At 48.2% G+C, this 15,634-nt stretch overlaps 1 protein-coding gene across 2 annotated transcripts; it reads left to right on the forward strand.

The window, feature by feature from the left end:
* The first annotated feature begins 101 nt into the window (after positions 1-101).
* MRPL14 (mitochondrial ribosomal protein L14) lies at positions 102-10,470 on the forward strand. 2 transcript variants are annotated; one of them, XM_042022980.1, is made up of 3 exons: positions 102-159; positions 7,354-7,440; positions 9,826-10,470. In XM_042022980.1, exons 2-3 carry the CDS (start codon positions 7,367-7,369, stop codon positions 10,190-10,192), a joined length of 441 nt encoding a protein of 146 aa, XP_041878914.1. In that variant the 5' UTR covers positions 102-159; positions 7,354-7,366; the 3' UTR covers positions 10,193-10,470. The 2 variants fall into 2 exon arrangements, with proteins under 2 accessions (XP_041878914.1, XP_041878916.1); XM_042022982.1 differs by lacking the exon at positions 102-159 and adding an exon at positions 212-292.
* Positions 10,471-15,634: the final 5,164 nt, after the last annotated feature.

The raw sequence follows: 15,634 nt of genomic DNA on the forward strand, positions 1-15,634 counted from the left end.
CTCGGCTGGGTTCGGCTGCGCTCGGCGGGGGGCGGGGCCCCGGCGGTGGGCGGGGCGCGCAGCCGCCGGGTCTGCACTGTGGCGGTGGGCGGGGCCGCGGGGCCGCGCGTGCGCGCGGGGGCTGTGCTGGGCGGTAGGGCGCGCGCGCTCCACGCGGAGGTGCGCGGTGGGGCCTGGGGAGCGACGGGACGGGACGGGACGGGACGGGACGGGACAGGACAGGACAGGACAGGACAGGACGCGACGCGACGCGACGCGACGCTTGGAGTGCCGCGCAGCGTGGCGTAGCTCGGTACCGTAGCGCCCAGCAGGGCCGGTACTCGGCCTTGCCCCGCCGCCGGGCCAGCCTGCTCCCGGCCGTGCTGGCTTTTTCCTGGGGCCGGTGCCGGGCCCTCACCCGGCCCCGTGGCCGAGCGGCTCGGGGCGCGGACGGCCCCTCTCAGCCCCTGGGCGCTGGGGCTGTGCCGTTGCCGTACTCGCCTGTGGGCCCCGGGGCCGGCCGGGCCTTCCCTGCCCCCGGGTTCCGACTCGGCCGCCTGTCCCTTGAAGAGGGGAAGTCTGGTGCTCTGTGCACAGGGCTTGGAACATGTCAGCCCTGAGCATGAGCTGCTGCTCTAGAGGAATGGAGAAACGCTGTCCCCGAAGATGCGCGGGGCGCGTTTGAGTGGCGCGCAGCGTGGCAGAGTGGTGACAGCGCGCTAAAGCAGCCGGGAGCTGGAGCCTTTGTGTCGCTTGCATACTGTGCTCCCACTGCACTGGGGTCCGTGCCTCCGCAGTGTGGCCTGGGAGAGGGGCACAACGCTCTTCTGAAGTTCCTGCGTGTTCCCACAGTTTCTTTGCTCAGAATTCGCGTGGGGCTGCGCTTCTGGGGTTAGGCTTTTGTGGGAATGAGTAGTCACGCAGCAAAGTTAGACTGAAATTCCTGTGTCCTGACACGTGTGGCATTTACTCATGTGTGTCGCGGGGACTCGGGAAGTGTGGGCGCTAGTCTGTGCTTTCCTGGTTGTTCTCCAGAAAGCTCTTTGGAGGTCCAGTGAGTAAGGGGAGGCAACTGGGGGAAGAGACAGTATGACATATTTCTTTAAAGCATGCATAACTTAATCTTTGTAGTAAAAACAGGTGGGCAAGCCAGCCTTTTTAACAGCAGGACACAGATGCAGATCTGAGCTCTGTTAGCTTGTCTGGTTCCAGAGTTCTCCAGGCTTGCCTGAGAGGGTCTTGTTTGGAAGGAGAGACACGGAGTTAAGGGAGGTTTCTGAATGAGAAATGAGGATTATGCCACCAAAGCTGCAGGTAGCTCTGTACTACCTTGCAACGTGAGCAAGCCTTTGTCTCCAGGTCATGTTTCTCTTAAGCCTGGATTCCGACAGCGTTACGCATCCTTTTCTGGTATAGCTTTATCAGGAAGGCCTAGAGTCACTATCGTTTTTTGTTCTGTGAACAACTAGCCTAGATCAGTTGTTCCTGACTTTTTTTCATGGTAGAGACCCAGCTACACAGCTTCTCTTCCTTCTTTGTGTTGCTCTCCTTGCCACAGCTCCCTCCCCCCAGCGTGGTTACTGCTGTCTGGGTTGTGATTGCACCTTACTGGGTGGAGCCTGGCCACTGAGGTCGGGGCTGGGAAACAAATCTGGTCTTGTGGCTGTCCACCATTGTCCTGTTCTTGACACCTCAATACTTCTAAAACCAGTAAAGAGACATTTGAGACGTAATAGAGTGTAAAGTAACAGTAGTGTGGGCAATCCTCTGAATTCGCATGTAATTCCCAAAAGGCAGAGATGGGGGAGGGGCCTTTCTTTGCTTCACCTCAAACCCTACAGGCCCACCAGAGAGAACTCCTGAGGATAATCCAGTAACTGCTCTTCTGCTCATTTCCTTTGACTTCACACAGATAGTTGTCCTCTCCACAGCTTAATTTTCTGCTGGTGCACTGGGAATAACCCCTCCCTATTTTAGTACAGTGCTGTGAATATGAATGTGTAGGATGATTTTAGGAGTTTGGATATTGGAACAATAAGTACCATAAGTACTTTAGAGGTGTGACTTCTGGATACTTAAAATGTCAAAAGTAAGTTTTATTTTAAAGGTGTGCAGTTCTTTTGTCATCTGCCATTCCTGATTGTGGTCTGGAAAATTAAGTTAGTGTGTTTTTCTTCAAAATTGTTAACAGATGTATCTGTAATGAGTTTCTGTTGGTAACTTGGATCAGTAAATATCCTGTTTAATAGCTAATCCTATTCATAAACGGAGTTAAAAAAGACTTAATTCCTCTTTGTGGATCCTGGCCTTTTTGTCTGTCATTAATGTAAAACCAATTATGTCTTGGTAATGAATATCTTGCGTATTTTTAACACACACAGCCCTTAATCATATTGTTTCCTTTCTGAGGAGAGCTGTGAATGGATTGAGTCCCGTAGTTCACAGTTGGCTCCTGCAGCTCACTGTGGCAGACGGTCTATAAATAGACCTGCAGTGGCAGAGTAGGGGTTTAGGCATTTGCATTGCATGTACTGTCTTGGGTTTATTTCCTGTGTTTTAATGATGGATGATAGATGCAGTTCAAATCTTCATGGTGCCTGCAGCATGTCTGTTTTGATCTTTTAAAAGAATAAAGGTGATGTTGGTTCCCACTGTTCGACTGTGCAGATCAGGTCACTACTATAAAAGTGAAGAATATTTTTACCTGGTTTCTTTGGCTTTGACAGCAGGCTTTGGGTAGTTGGCCTCAGCATTTGCTTTGCAACATCCATTGGTTTTCCATGGGGCCTGTGTGGATGAGTTGTTAACAGAAAGAGGGAAAAGGAATAGCTGAATGATTATGGAATTACAGATCTTGGGAATATAGGGAGCAGGGGTTAATTCCAAAACTTGTCATTGAAAAGAAAAGTAATACTGGATTGCCAGGTAACAGCACTCTTTAAAATTACGTTTACTCTAGGATGCAGGCAAGGTAAGAATGGTACCTTGACTGTTGTTTAGGGTATACACCACTGATAAGAACTTGGTCAGAGCTGTTGCACTGGCATCTGGAGTGTTCAGATGCAGACCTTTTCAGTGCTCCCATGGCTGTATTAGTAGTGTAGATTCATGCAGACCATTCTTGTGAAGCACACCACTGTTTTTGCTGAAATGACAAGAGATCCTTTTCTTGTCCAAATCTCCTGGTGTTTCTTTGGAGATACTGTCACCGCCACATAAGTCTGCGTTGGCAGTAGAAGAAGCCCCACTCTTATGTTGTCCCACATTCCGTTGCAGCAGTGTTCATGTGCCTTCAGGTTGAGCTGGGTCAAGAAACTGAGCTAGCTGAAAACTGTGACTGATTTACAGAAGTGCTAAAGCCAGCATAAGGGAGATGATGGAAGTGTGTGTTGGGGGGACACGGGGCTTCCTTTCTTGGTACTGTGTGCCCTGATGTTCATTCAAAATGAGTGCGTAATCCTGTCCTCCTTAGCTGGCAGATGTCCTTGCTTTGTATCAGTTTCCTGAGGTGGTCTATTCATGTGTTTGCAGACATTTGATGAAAATACTGTACGTGTATTGATCGTATTTTCCAATTTTATTAGCTGGGATGAAATTTTCCAGAATTTCTCCATTCAAAAGCCGCTCAAGATTGCAGTGAATATAGGTTAGTTCTTTAATATCAAGGGAAACCAGTGAAGGTGATAGCTATAGCACTTGAAAATGGCACAGTGGGTAAATAACTTCAAGACGTTTATAACTGGTGAAGAGTTTCTTTGTTGTGCAGCGTTGGAATTCGATGTCGGTCTTTTGCATTGAATGGGGTAAGGCTGAAGGGCCCTTGAGAAGAGTGTTTGCAGTAGAAGTTTATTGCATGCTCAAAAGTAATTCAGTGAAGTAGAAATAGGGTAATTTTAGTGAATATTTGATGAACAAATTCCTCACCCTTTTTCTGAATCTTACTTTGAGCTCTTGTCTGAGGTCTGTGATAACTTTTAACAGATATGTGGAGAGGGGCAAAGTGTCTCTGTGACTGTGATTTTCATGAGATAGAGCCACTACTGGAAATTAGGGGCAGCAGGGTAGAAACAGCCAGAGATTCCTCTGCATGGTTCTTTATTGCTGCTTTGGTGCAGCTTTGAGTGGTCAGTGTTATATCAAGAGCTGCTTTTGTGTTAGGCCTGTCATTTTAGGAAAGCGTCTGTTTAAATACTGCTCTTGCCTAGCATAAAAAACTTGGAAATTAATCCTGCTTGAGCAGGAGATTGGACTAGATGACCTCCAAAAGTCCCTTCAAAGATAAATCGTTGGTCAGGAGTGTATTAGTGACTAAGTACTAAGCAAGTGGTGCTGTTTGCCTGTCCAGGGTATTGTGGAGTGTGCTCCTGCCTGTATCGGTTGCGGAGTACCAACGGCAGACTTCTGGGAATTCCTACAGATTTTCCTGTGCTTGAAGGTTACGGCATTACCTCTGACCACTGAAACCTGACGACCTGGGGAGAGCCATCTTCAGAAGCAAACTTGGATCGTATGCATTCCCTGTGCCTAAGTGCAGCTTCCTCTGAGCCTTTTTAAGGCCCACTGGTATGAGGCAATATGTGCTGGGAAGGAGAAGAGTGCCGGGGGCACTGGGGCTGATGGCTGTCATCGATATATAGCAGCTCTTCAATTTTGGCACCAGCTCAGAGTGTTCATGTGGCAGCACCAAGCATGGCAGAGTAAATGGCTTCTGTGCCCTTCCAAGTTCAGTTGTTTAGTAATTAGCAGCTCCACAGGGGGGAACTGAGGACAGGAGAGATAAGTTCACAGCCACAGAGGGATCAAACTGGGACTGAGTCTGGTTGAGGAGCACCTGGAGACAGACCCAGACTATTGGCTGTTCCTTTCTAGAGAGGAAACTGGCATGTTACAGTAGCTGAAGTTGTGATTCACTCTTTGTGAACACACTTGCCCCCTTGAATGCTGTTCTTCATGCCATAGATGCATTCTTCTTTTCCCTCCACCCTGAACCTTCCTGCTAATTGGAAGCAACCCCCCTGTTTACTCAGTTGCTAACAGGATGCTTCATACCAAATAATCAATCATGAAATTTCTTAGCTTGTGACACATCTTAATGTGCTGAGGAATAACTCTTAGCTAAGCAGGGGATACTGAGTCATCTGGAAAAATAAACAGTCCTTGGACACTTAATGGTGTTGATGCTTCTGCTGGTAGTTTTGTAACTTCAAACCTTCACTGCTGCCACAGGGTAGAAACAAACAGTGACTTCTCCCAGGAGTGATGAGTGAGTTCAGGGTCTAGGCAGCACTTTAGCACATTTTAGATGTGCTGGTCCTTTGACATCTGTGCCTGCCTTGTTGTGAGCCCGCAGACCTCTCCTATTGGTCTTACGTAGTGGTGAGGATGAGCAGATGCACCTTCTCCAGCCACCAAGGCTACCATGCCTGCCAGGAAAAGAGAGGTGGGGGTGACAGCGGCATCTGGACTCCCCAAGAAGTGTCCATCAAAGACAACAGAAAGGCCAACTTGCAGCTGCTCGTTTGGGTTTTGTAGAGGAATCCAAAGGGTCATCATGATTCTGGAGGAAGTAGGAACAGTATTACCCACAGAGTTTGAATTTCATATGGGGACAGCACACCCACATGCAGAGCAGTACACAGGCAGATGGTGGGCTTAAAGCAAGTCAGCATAGTTGAACTTGCTTAGAAATCTGAGCAGCAGCAAGGCCAGGTATTAGGACCTTGATTGCCAGCAGCACTGTAAATGTCACAGGGCCTTGCTGTCATTAGGATCACACAGCTAGGTAAGGAGATGTGGCATAAACACAGCCTTTTTGGGGTCTCATTTCAGAGAGGGGACAGTGCAGGCAAGCCCTTGACTAATTTGATGATCATCTACCCCAGAGAAAAGTGGCTTTTTTTTTTTTTTTTTTTTGGAGATAAATGCAGGCTTTGGTTGCTGTTCTCTTCCAAACCTGTCTGTATGACAGGGTTGGTTTGCCACCTGTGCTTTGCTCAGGTAGGACTGCTCAAAACTGCTGTGGTGCACATGTCCTGTGCTTCTCATTGTGCTCTCAGGTGACACTTGCTTTGTAGAACAAATGCAAATCCTAAAACTTATATATGTCCCCAAGTAAGCAAACACATTGGAGAAAAAAAAATAATAAAAGAGGGAGTGAAGATTCAGGCTGGACTTCACTTGGTTGTAATAAGAGCTGTGGCACTATCTGTTGGAGGGGTATTCTGTGGGCATTTTTTTCTCTGTAGAGAAGTGAGCTTTGTTTTTAAAATAAAAAGTAGAAAAAATGGCTTTGCAATGTATTACTTATAGTTTGGGCCAAAACTCATCAGAACTGTCAGAGAGAGAGATGAGGCAGTGGATTTTTAGTGTTTGCTTTAGAAAGGAGAGAAACACGTGTTGGTTACACTGCCAAGGTCACAGCAAGCAGTGTCACCTGGCAGTAGTTGCAGTCAGGTGGAAAGTCTTAGCTGTACCTGAGCTGGCCTGAAAGAGGACTGGCTCCACGTCTGTGTTGTTTCCTCCCTTTGCTTGGATCTGCCGGCATAACCACCTGGGTCATCACTCCCTAACGATGTTTGGGAAAGTGATCTGGGTTCAGATAAGCCTCTGTGGCTGCGCCTGTCAGTCTGACAGAATGAGGTTAGGGAACTGCCGTGGATGTAGGCAGGGAAGAGGGTGTGGCTCTCAGTCGGAGGTTAGCCTTGTAACTCAGCTCTGCTGCAGTCAGGGTGGTGTACAGTGTACAGCAGTGTTGAGCCAGCACTGTAAAGTTACAGGCAACTCTTTGGGCAGCCTGAACAGGGCAAGATTGGCAGCGGTGTAACTGTGGTCTCTAAACAGGCTGCTTAACACCTTTGTGTGCTAAGAGAGCGTGCCCTCACCAATGGAGCTCTGACTTGTTTCTTGTCTGGCAAATCGTTTTCTGAAGCTATGGTGCCAGTCTGTAGATTATTTGGCTTTTTGCTTGGTTTTGTAGGTAACCTTAGTAGCTTTTACAAGTAACCATGATGGCTTTTACTGGGCACTGCAGCCTCTAAACCAGTTCACATCTGAAATTCTCAAACCTGCTTCTCGTTACATGATTCACAGTGCACGCAGAAGGGCCCTTACCTCTGTGTGAAGGAAACTGCAATGCAGTGATACTGAATCCAGCTTTGTAGTATGTGTGTCTGAATTACATTGCCTCCTGAATTCAGGCAGGGGTTGTAGATCTGCTTTGTAGCGTGCTGCAGATGCTGCTACCACTCTGTGTCCTATGGATTGCAGCATCTAAATACTTGCTGAGGCCCTGGTGTGTGATTCATGTAAAGGAAAGAAAGCAAACCAAATTCTGTCCGTTTTCCAGAGTTAATAATTCTTTTGTTTCTTGTGCAGGGTTGGTTACCAAATGGCTCTCTTGAGTAGACAATTTGGTTTATCTTCGACCCATCTAAGCAGTGCAGTGATCCACCGACAGTTCAGGTAACTTTCAAATTTTGCTTTTGTTTTCCTCGGAATGTTTCATGATTGAAAGAGATGCTCTTAAGTATATCAAGAATAAGATATAGCATTTGTAATTCAAAAAGATAATATAATAAAAAAAAAAAAATCTCACAGTTGTCCATTCATAGGTTGAAAAGTGAGCCCAGACACTCCCATTTGCAGGTTCCTGGCAGTCTGAACTCTGCATTGTCATATGTGTGTAAGGAGGCTTTTAGGCCTTTGACAGCAATGCATAGGCCTGCAAGTAGAAGTTGAAAGTGTCTGTGTTTCTCCTGCAAGTGCAAAAAAACCAACAGCAAGCCCCTGCTGATGCAGAGCCAATTACAATGCTTAAAATTATTCAGGAGTTTATCATTTATTTAGAATAAAAATAATCTAAAAAATTACATTCTCATACTTTACCAGTGTCTATTTTGCTATTTTTCTTTTGTTTCTTGTTCCAGGCTCTAGGCATTTAAAGTTTTGAATTTATGGACTTCATGTTTTACAATGCCTTGCACAAAACTGAGAGCTTAATCCTACAGCAAACTCTGCCAATATGGGGAATCTCTATAACACTTTGAAGGGTCAGGTCTTTAGTTTAAAGGATGAGAATAGTCATTCCCAGGACTGTGGTCTAGAGAGGGGATTAAGACAATGCTCAGGGCTAGGTTGTGTGATAGTCCTTGGAGCTATCTTGAGAAGGTATCCAGGTCTTCCTGGCTTTCTCTCTAAGTGGGCTGCATGAGAGCATTGGCCAGTATACATTTAAAGCATATATAGGTGACAGTGGGAGGGAGGGAGGTGAAGTCCAATCCATAGAGGTGAGCAGGACTTCAAAAGTCTTAATGGGGAGACCTTTTCTTTGTGGGATATTGCTCCAAGACTGTGGCAGGAATGAAGAAAAAAGGGAAAGAAAAAGTTCTCCCAGTGCAGTTATTCTTGTCTAGTGGTTCCTGGACAGTCACATTTATATCTGTTTGCTACTGCTGTATTGTACACTTGGTCCCACCAAGGTTATCCCTGCTCCTTCCTGTGACAGCACTTCCCTTTTTTCAGCCTCCTCTCTTCTGCCTTCCCTGTAGTGCAGCCACAGATGGTTAGCAGAGGAGAGAGAGTGTGGTGTATCACAGTCCCTGCCAGGGGATGGGATGGGAGAGGGTGGCTGCTTGCAGAGATTAGTGACTTCTAAGAGAGAGAGGAAAGCTAAAGTAGGCCTCTACTGTGGGAAACAGATCTTGAAAGGCAGTGCTTGACTTCTGGAATTTTTGGACTAATGCAGACTGACTCTGCCAGCCTTCACTGCATGTAAAAATACCTGCTTCAACTGATGTCCATCCACCCCACGTTTGGTGTGCATGCTCATCTTTTAAGTAACTTTGCAAATACAGGTCCTTCCTCTTCAAGAAGGGATGATGGTCCCTATTTACTTTACATGCTTCTGCTCTGAAAAACAAGATGAATGGTTAGGTTGCTTCCATATGCTGTCACTGAATAGTTCAGCTGGCAGCAGGTTGGCCTTCCTGCAGCTCTGGCCAGCATGTTTCTAGTACCTCACTGCAAAGCAGTTTAGCAGCAGAAAGGACCTTCCTGCTTTTCCAATGGTCTGTGCTTGGGTGTCCTTTGAAGACAAGCAACAAATCACTTGAGTTTGAGCTCACTGAATAAAAGAATAATGGTTTCTGTAAGGGAGTATGTTCCTGCTGTTCTCAAGTATATTCAGAGTCAGACCTAACAACTCAGTGTTGTGCAGTTTATTTATGTTGTTTCTTACTCCCCCAAAGCAAACATACAGAAGAGACTGTGTCTCTCCGGGTTCCTTCCACATGGGGAAAGTGGTGATCTCTTAGATTCTAGTTGGGGACAGCTTAGCACAACCACAGCAAGCCCTCAGAGGTCTTACTGAGAGCAGAATAAACTGGGAGACTCACAGACTTCACTGAAAGGAAGGTTGGTCATAAAAGTCCTTAGTGCTGGGGACTGTGTGCAAGACTGAAGGAGCCTGACTTGAGTCTTAGCTTCCTGCAGGCTGTTTGAAACAGAAGCGAGCACATTTTTTTGCTTGTAGATTGAAGTTGGATCATCTGCAGTTGCTAAAAAGCCCATGAAATGCAAGCCACTCTTCACGCCATCTTTTAGCTGTGTTTTGGAGCAGAAAGGTCGTTTTATGTTTGACATTTAGTGAAGAGTGTGCAAAGCCCAAAGTAGCATGTGGCTTTCAAAGAGCATATTGAATGCAGTCAGTGTGTCACCCATATGGTATGTATTTGTTGCTGGCACCTTCTGAGTGGTTTGTGTAATGACAAGATTCTGTGCCAGGTTTGCCTTTGCTCCCCAAGGATTATTGAGGAGTTCTGTCTCTCATTCTCTCCTGTCTTTTGGTAGCATCACTGGAGCATGCCAAGCAATACAGAAACTAACCCGTGTGCGAGTGGTGGACAACAGCACCTTGGGGAACACACCGTACCACCGGCCACCAAAATGTATCCACGTGTATAACAAGACTGGAGTTGGCAAAGTCGGAGATAAGATCCTTCTGGCTATCAAAGGAGAAAAGAAGAAGGCTTTAATTGTAGGGCACAAGATGCCTGGCCCCACCATGACGCCTAGATTTGATTCCAACAATGTGGTACTCATAGAAGATAATGGAAATCCAGTAGGGACTAGAATAAAAACACCAATACCCTATACACTGCGAAGAAGAGAAGGCGAGTTTTCCAAAGTATTGGCCATTGCCCGCAACTTTGTATGAATGTTAAGAGAGGTCTTCAGCAATCCTTTTATATCCTTTCATACAGTAGCTGTTCCCTGGTCCTTTTCCAGAAACTGGTGGAACATGAAAAAGTTGATGTTCATCAAGAATCCCTCTCAAGCAACTAACTTAAATATAGAAATAGTTTCTTTTTCTCCAAAAGAAGGTTGATTTATTTCACAGAGCATCTGCAGTATGTTTGAGAAATGGTCCTTCACCCTTATTCCTCCTCTGCTGTTAATCTGGTCTGTCATCATTAAAATGAGAACATGAAAATCCTTGTCCTGTATTGCGTATGCTCTCTTTGCCCTATTTCAGCCTTTCCCAGTTCCCCAGAAGCAAGACTCAGTCCCTGGCCAAATGACACTGGGATCTACAAAATGGATTCACAAGTAATAGAGTAGGAGAGATACACAATGAGCTGTGGGTGCCTTGGGCACATTCAGTAAAAAGTCTAATTTCTGTCTTTGGCTAGGAGAAGTATTTAGGAGCAGTTAGAATCAGGAGGGCATGGTGGCCTGCAACTTCAGTGGCGTGTGCTTGAACAGGGCATACCAGAGATTGGGAAGCAGAAGTAGGGAGGGGAGCTGAAGGGGAAGGTGAGATCCATCCTATGCTCTCTACCTCACTAACCTCCAAAAATTGTGTTCTCTGATTAGTGCAAGGGCTGGGTTCAGATTGAAAGATCCACAGAAAGAAGCTTCCTTTTGGACTGCTTCTTGGGACCATCGTTGGACATCATCCTTGGTGGGCTGTTGGTGAGGCTGGCTGTTGTCCAGTTTCCTAAGCTTAGGCACAGCAATGGCGAATGCTACTGTGTTGCTTTCAGGACCAGTTGGGATCCAGGACTGAAGAGCTGCTTTTCTATGGAGCTGAGCAGGGAAAATTGGTGCTCATGGCCGGTGAAGGGACATCAGTGCAGAGCACTGCTAGGTGCAGGGGGTGCAGTCAGCAGGAATCTGCCCAGCTTCAGGCCCCTCAGCCAATTCCTCACAGGTCTGGTGGCAGGGGTGGCTGGCTGCTCCTTGCCCTTCTGCCTCCCGTTCCTGTTAGGCTGGGAAAGCACCTTGCTTTGGCTCTGCATTGCCTCAATGTGAAGATCTAAAGAATGCAGTGCTGAGCTATTGCACACTCCAGTTACTCCTTGCAGATGTGTCTGCCCCATAGTCCCCACTGTGAAATCTGCATTGTCCCTGGGAAAAGTGAGCCCTGGATCCCCTCAAACTCCCATTACTCCAGGTAACACAAAAGATTATATTATAGGTTTAATTTCAGTATTAACCGTAAGTAATGGCAGTGTCCCACTAAGTAAAACTTCTGTGTGAACTCAGTCCTGTGGGAAAGCAGAATCACGTGCTGCTGGCAGCATGTTCCTTGTTTGCTGTTGTCCACAGGCCAGGGAACATTGGGTCTGCTGCTCCAAGCCCTCTGAGCCCCATGGGCGTTGCCTTTAAGCCCTGGGCCTGTCTCCTGCATAGGTGTCTGCCCAATGGCACAGCAGCAGAGCAGATGCTCGCCTGGCTGAAGTCAGTGTTTCCAGTCTGTCTGAATGCAGTCAACTTCCAGGAGGAACTCTGTGTGCTCGGAGATGTTTATGCCATTTTGCTAAGTGGGACAGTGAACAAACTCTGTGTGGCAGTCACAGTGATAAGTGTGACTGGCCTCCCTCCCTTGGGTGGGGTTTGCTTCTGTGTCACAAGGGCATGGCACAGCCTGACGACTCGGACATTGTCCGTTGCCTTTTTTTCCTGGTTAAATTTGTTTCTGGATCGTATTTTGTGTAGAAAAAGGGTATATGCTTTTATACATTTTTAGGGAAAGTGTTTATGCCACTCAATAGCTCAGTGGTCTTGCTTTAGAAAACCTGCAACCTTTGAAACTCCTCCAACCCTGATAAACACATAAACAAATACTTCTATAATTTTTTAATAAATCATAAGCCAGTTGACAAGGCTGTGCTGGCCTTCCTCAATGTAAATCCTTTTGAGAACAGAAGAGGAAGATGGCTTCCCTGAACACAGTCTAGAAAATAGAATTTGAAATGGCACTTGTACGGGGTATTTGTTTCTGTGCACAGGCTGTGGGTAGAGTTGAAGCGGGATTTATCCCAAGCTGAATACCTCAGTCCTGCCTAGCCTGGTTTATAACTTGTCTGAAGGGACAATTTAGTGTGAGATTTTTGCTTGGCAACAACTCCAGCCTCAAAGCATCAACCAGCAGGACCTGGGCGCCTGCAAACAATCCTTGTTTTTCTTGTCCTGACCGTAGGGGCTGTGAATCTCTCATGGGATGCTAGACCCTGCTGTTTGGATATTAAACATTTCACAGAATCTTTGCTAATAACTTTCCAGCATTTTGCTGAGGAAGAGGTCATGGGGAGAGGGCACGAGAGGAAGCGGGCAAGACAATGCAGCATACTTGAGATTAAAATGTGGAGTGATGCTTTAGTTGTAAGTAAACTGATACATGTGGAACTAAATCCTTAATCTCAGAGCTTAATAAGCAGACGTGCAGACAGCTAAGCTAAGCATATCCCATAGTGCGTCTCCTGCAGTTTTTACCTGTCGTCCCTGATGAGGAATATAGTCTCAGCAGAAATCCCTGGCCTATGTTGACAGCTCTGTGCTTGGCAAATTCCAGGTGCTGCCTGTAGCAGTATCTCTCCGAGGGGAAAGGGTCAGGCTTGTGGATGAGCTCATAGCCTGCTCCCACCCATCCCACTGATGTGGGCCCTGCCATGGCTGCAGGATAGTCAGTCCCTGCTGCTCTGGCTGCAGAGCCTGTGCAGGCAGGGGCAGATGGATGGGGCCTTGCCCAGGCTGATGTGGGTTCTCCAGGCTCTCCATCTTTTCCTTTGAGCAGGCACTGCTCAAGGATCCTCATTTCCAGGTCCCCTCTTTTGTTTTGGCACAGGGGATAATACCTGCTTGTTCTCAGCTTCCAGGCTGCACTCTGCTCTGTTCCAGGGCCTTCTGATGAGCGAGCCAGTGGTGTCCTGGGAGCAGCTGCTGAGTTCCCTGGCTTGTGGCATCCTTCTTTGGGATCCACTGAAGCTTAACTCTCTCCAAATGGGAGGCTTTTCCTTTTGCGTCCATCCTACTAGGAAAGCAGATGTGATTTCCTCTCTGTGTAGCAGTTCTTCCTGCAGGTCCTTTTCTTAAAGGACAGCTGCAGGCAGGTGGAATGATTTCTCTCAGAGGAGGGAAGAAAAACCAAAACACTTCCTATCTCGGCTGCTGCCAGAAGGTCATTCTCTCCCCTGCTCCCTGTTTATTATTCTGCCATTAACATGATTTGATACTGTCAGTGAAAAAATTTTCCAGTATGACACATGCTTAGGGTCTTCTTCCTGGGGTCTTCTTGCCTCATTACAAATGTGCCCCCGGGTCAGTTCCAACTGGGTCCTTGGGTTAGTGTACATTCCCGTGCATTTGGATATAGGATTTGTGTCAGCTAAGCTCCCAAGAGGGTGCCTGTTTGGCAGTGGTGGTGACTTTGTGCCCACATGTTCTTCCATGGGAGTTGGGGAAGAAGGGTCTTTTTTTAGGGCATCCTGCATGGGTAGGGAGGGATGGCCTTTGGGAAGATGCTTGCCAATGAAAGAGACGTGACGAGGCTTTCTGGATGAGGGCTGGGGTCTGGAAAAAGACAAGCGAGCACTGGGGATTTACTGGCCGTGAGAAGAGGTGTCCCCGAAAGGAAGCGGGCGAGACAGATTATCCTGGAAGGATGCAGCAGGGAGCTGATGTCTTCCATCTGCTTGGAGACTGAGGCTGGGAGACAGGCGGCCCCGTCTCGTGGCCCTGTGCCAGCAGGGTGGATGGACCCCAGAGCTGGGGGAGGCAGCTGGTGACTTTGGGGGCTGGGAGGAGGGGGAGAGAGCCGAACTGGGGGTGATGCAGCCGGAGCCTGGACGCCTCGCTCGGCTGTCAGGGCTGAGAGCGGTGAGCTGCACATCCCCGAGCGGGAGGCTAGATGGCAATGTGGGCGTGATGGTGTGCCCGGCAGCCTGCCCGTGCCCCGCGCTCGGCGGGCCCCTGAGCCTGACTGACGGCACAGACTGGCCGCGCACAGAATCTCCCCGCTCAGCACGTTGCCCGTGCGCAGCGCAGCTCCGGCCGGCCGCGGGAAGGTTCTGGGCGGACCGAGCCTGACCTGGACTCTCGGGGAAACACCCGGCGAGAGCCAGGGAACTCTGACTGCGTTTGAGCCCTGTCTCCACGGAAGGTTGTTGAGTGACCAGGGGCGTCAGGGTCAGCTTTAACCTTTCGGTGAGGGCGTGCTGGGCTAGGAAAATCACTGGGAAGGTCGGTCTGCAAGCAGCATTCTGACTCCCGTGGGGCTGGTGGCTGGTTGGGAAGAGGAGGGACAGCGGCAGGATGCTGGCTCATGGATGGCAGGGGGCTGCAAAACAGGAGTCAGGGGTGGGCAGCAGGGAGGCACAGCCTGGCTCTCTTGTGAAGCCCTGATCTGGGCCACTCTCCTGATGCAAAACAACCCCTCAGAATGCATTGCCACTCCTTGCCAGGGTCTTTCATCTAGAGGCAGATGCTAAATCTCCTTCCCTGAGGGAAAGGCATGCCAAGCCTCAGGTTTGCTGGCTGAGCAGCATTTTCCACCCAGCTGCACACAGAAAGCAGTGGCAGGACCCCGCTGAGCCCTTCTGATGAGACGAGTGAGGGCTGTCATTTCTTTAAGTGTCTGCATCTCATCTGAACGTGGCTGTGCTGTTCAGGGTTGACATGACCCAGGAAGAGCAAAGAGGACAGGGAAACAGCTGGACACTTGTTTATATCCTGCAGCTACTGTTCAAGATAGACAAGGGAAGGGGGAGAGTGTCCATCAGGGAAACTCTATGGGCTGGACACTTGTACTGGGAAATGCAGAGGGGCTAAAGGGGGCAAGGAGTTGGGAGTGAGGGAAGGGGGATGGGGTTGGCACTGCTGCCAGGGCAGAGCCCCAAGGTTGAAGCTTGTGTGGTTGCTGCCCAAAGGGGTCTCCCCTGAGCGCGTTAGCACCAACTACAGCCTTGCCAACTCATTTTCTGAGTAGTTTCTCCTGTTCTACAGCATAAGAAATGGGGGGTGAATGACACTGAATCCAGTCTGAATGCTGTTGCAGTGGTGGAGCCTCAAGTGAGCATGCCAGGCTGGTCATCTTATCTCAGAAGCTGTCAGGGATAGAGGATGGAAATTTTCCTAGGCCTGTCACAAATGCACCCTCTAACAAGAGAACAGAATTGGAAAGCTCAGGAGTGTCTAGCCTGGAGAGAAGAAAGATTAATGAGGGCTCATGACAGAAGGATAAAAATAAGGACGTGGAGCAAACACATCAGGCACATCCATTCACCTTCTCTGAGAGTGCAGTAGAGGCAGTGTTCAATCAAACAGGCTGTCAGAGGAAATAAAATTACCTTTTTTTCATTTTTCCTTTCACCCAAAA

This window comes from Corvus kubaryi, unplaced genomic scaffold, assembly GCF_017639235.1.
Source record: "Corvus kubaryi isolate FWS band 111438036 unplaced genomic scaffold, C.kubaryi_AGA036_p1.0 37232, whole genome shotgun sequence".
Lineage (NCBI taxonomy): Eukaryota > Metazoa > Chordata > Aves > Passeriformes > Corvidae > Corvus > Corvus kubaryi.

Bases quoted from the DNA above. Each gene is read 5' to 3' on its own strand.
- MRPL14 (XM_042022980.1), top strand. From the start codon at position 7,367: ATGGCTCTCTTGAGTAGACAATTTGGTTTATCTTCGACCCATCTAAGC. The intron at 7,441-9,825 runs GTAACTTTCAAA...GTCTTTTGGTAG, and splicing joins GTGATCCACCGACAGTTCAG to CATCACTGGAGCATGCCAAG.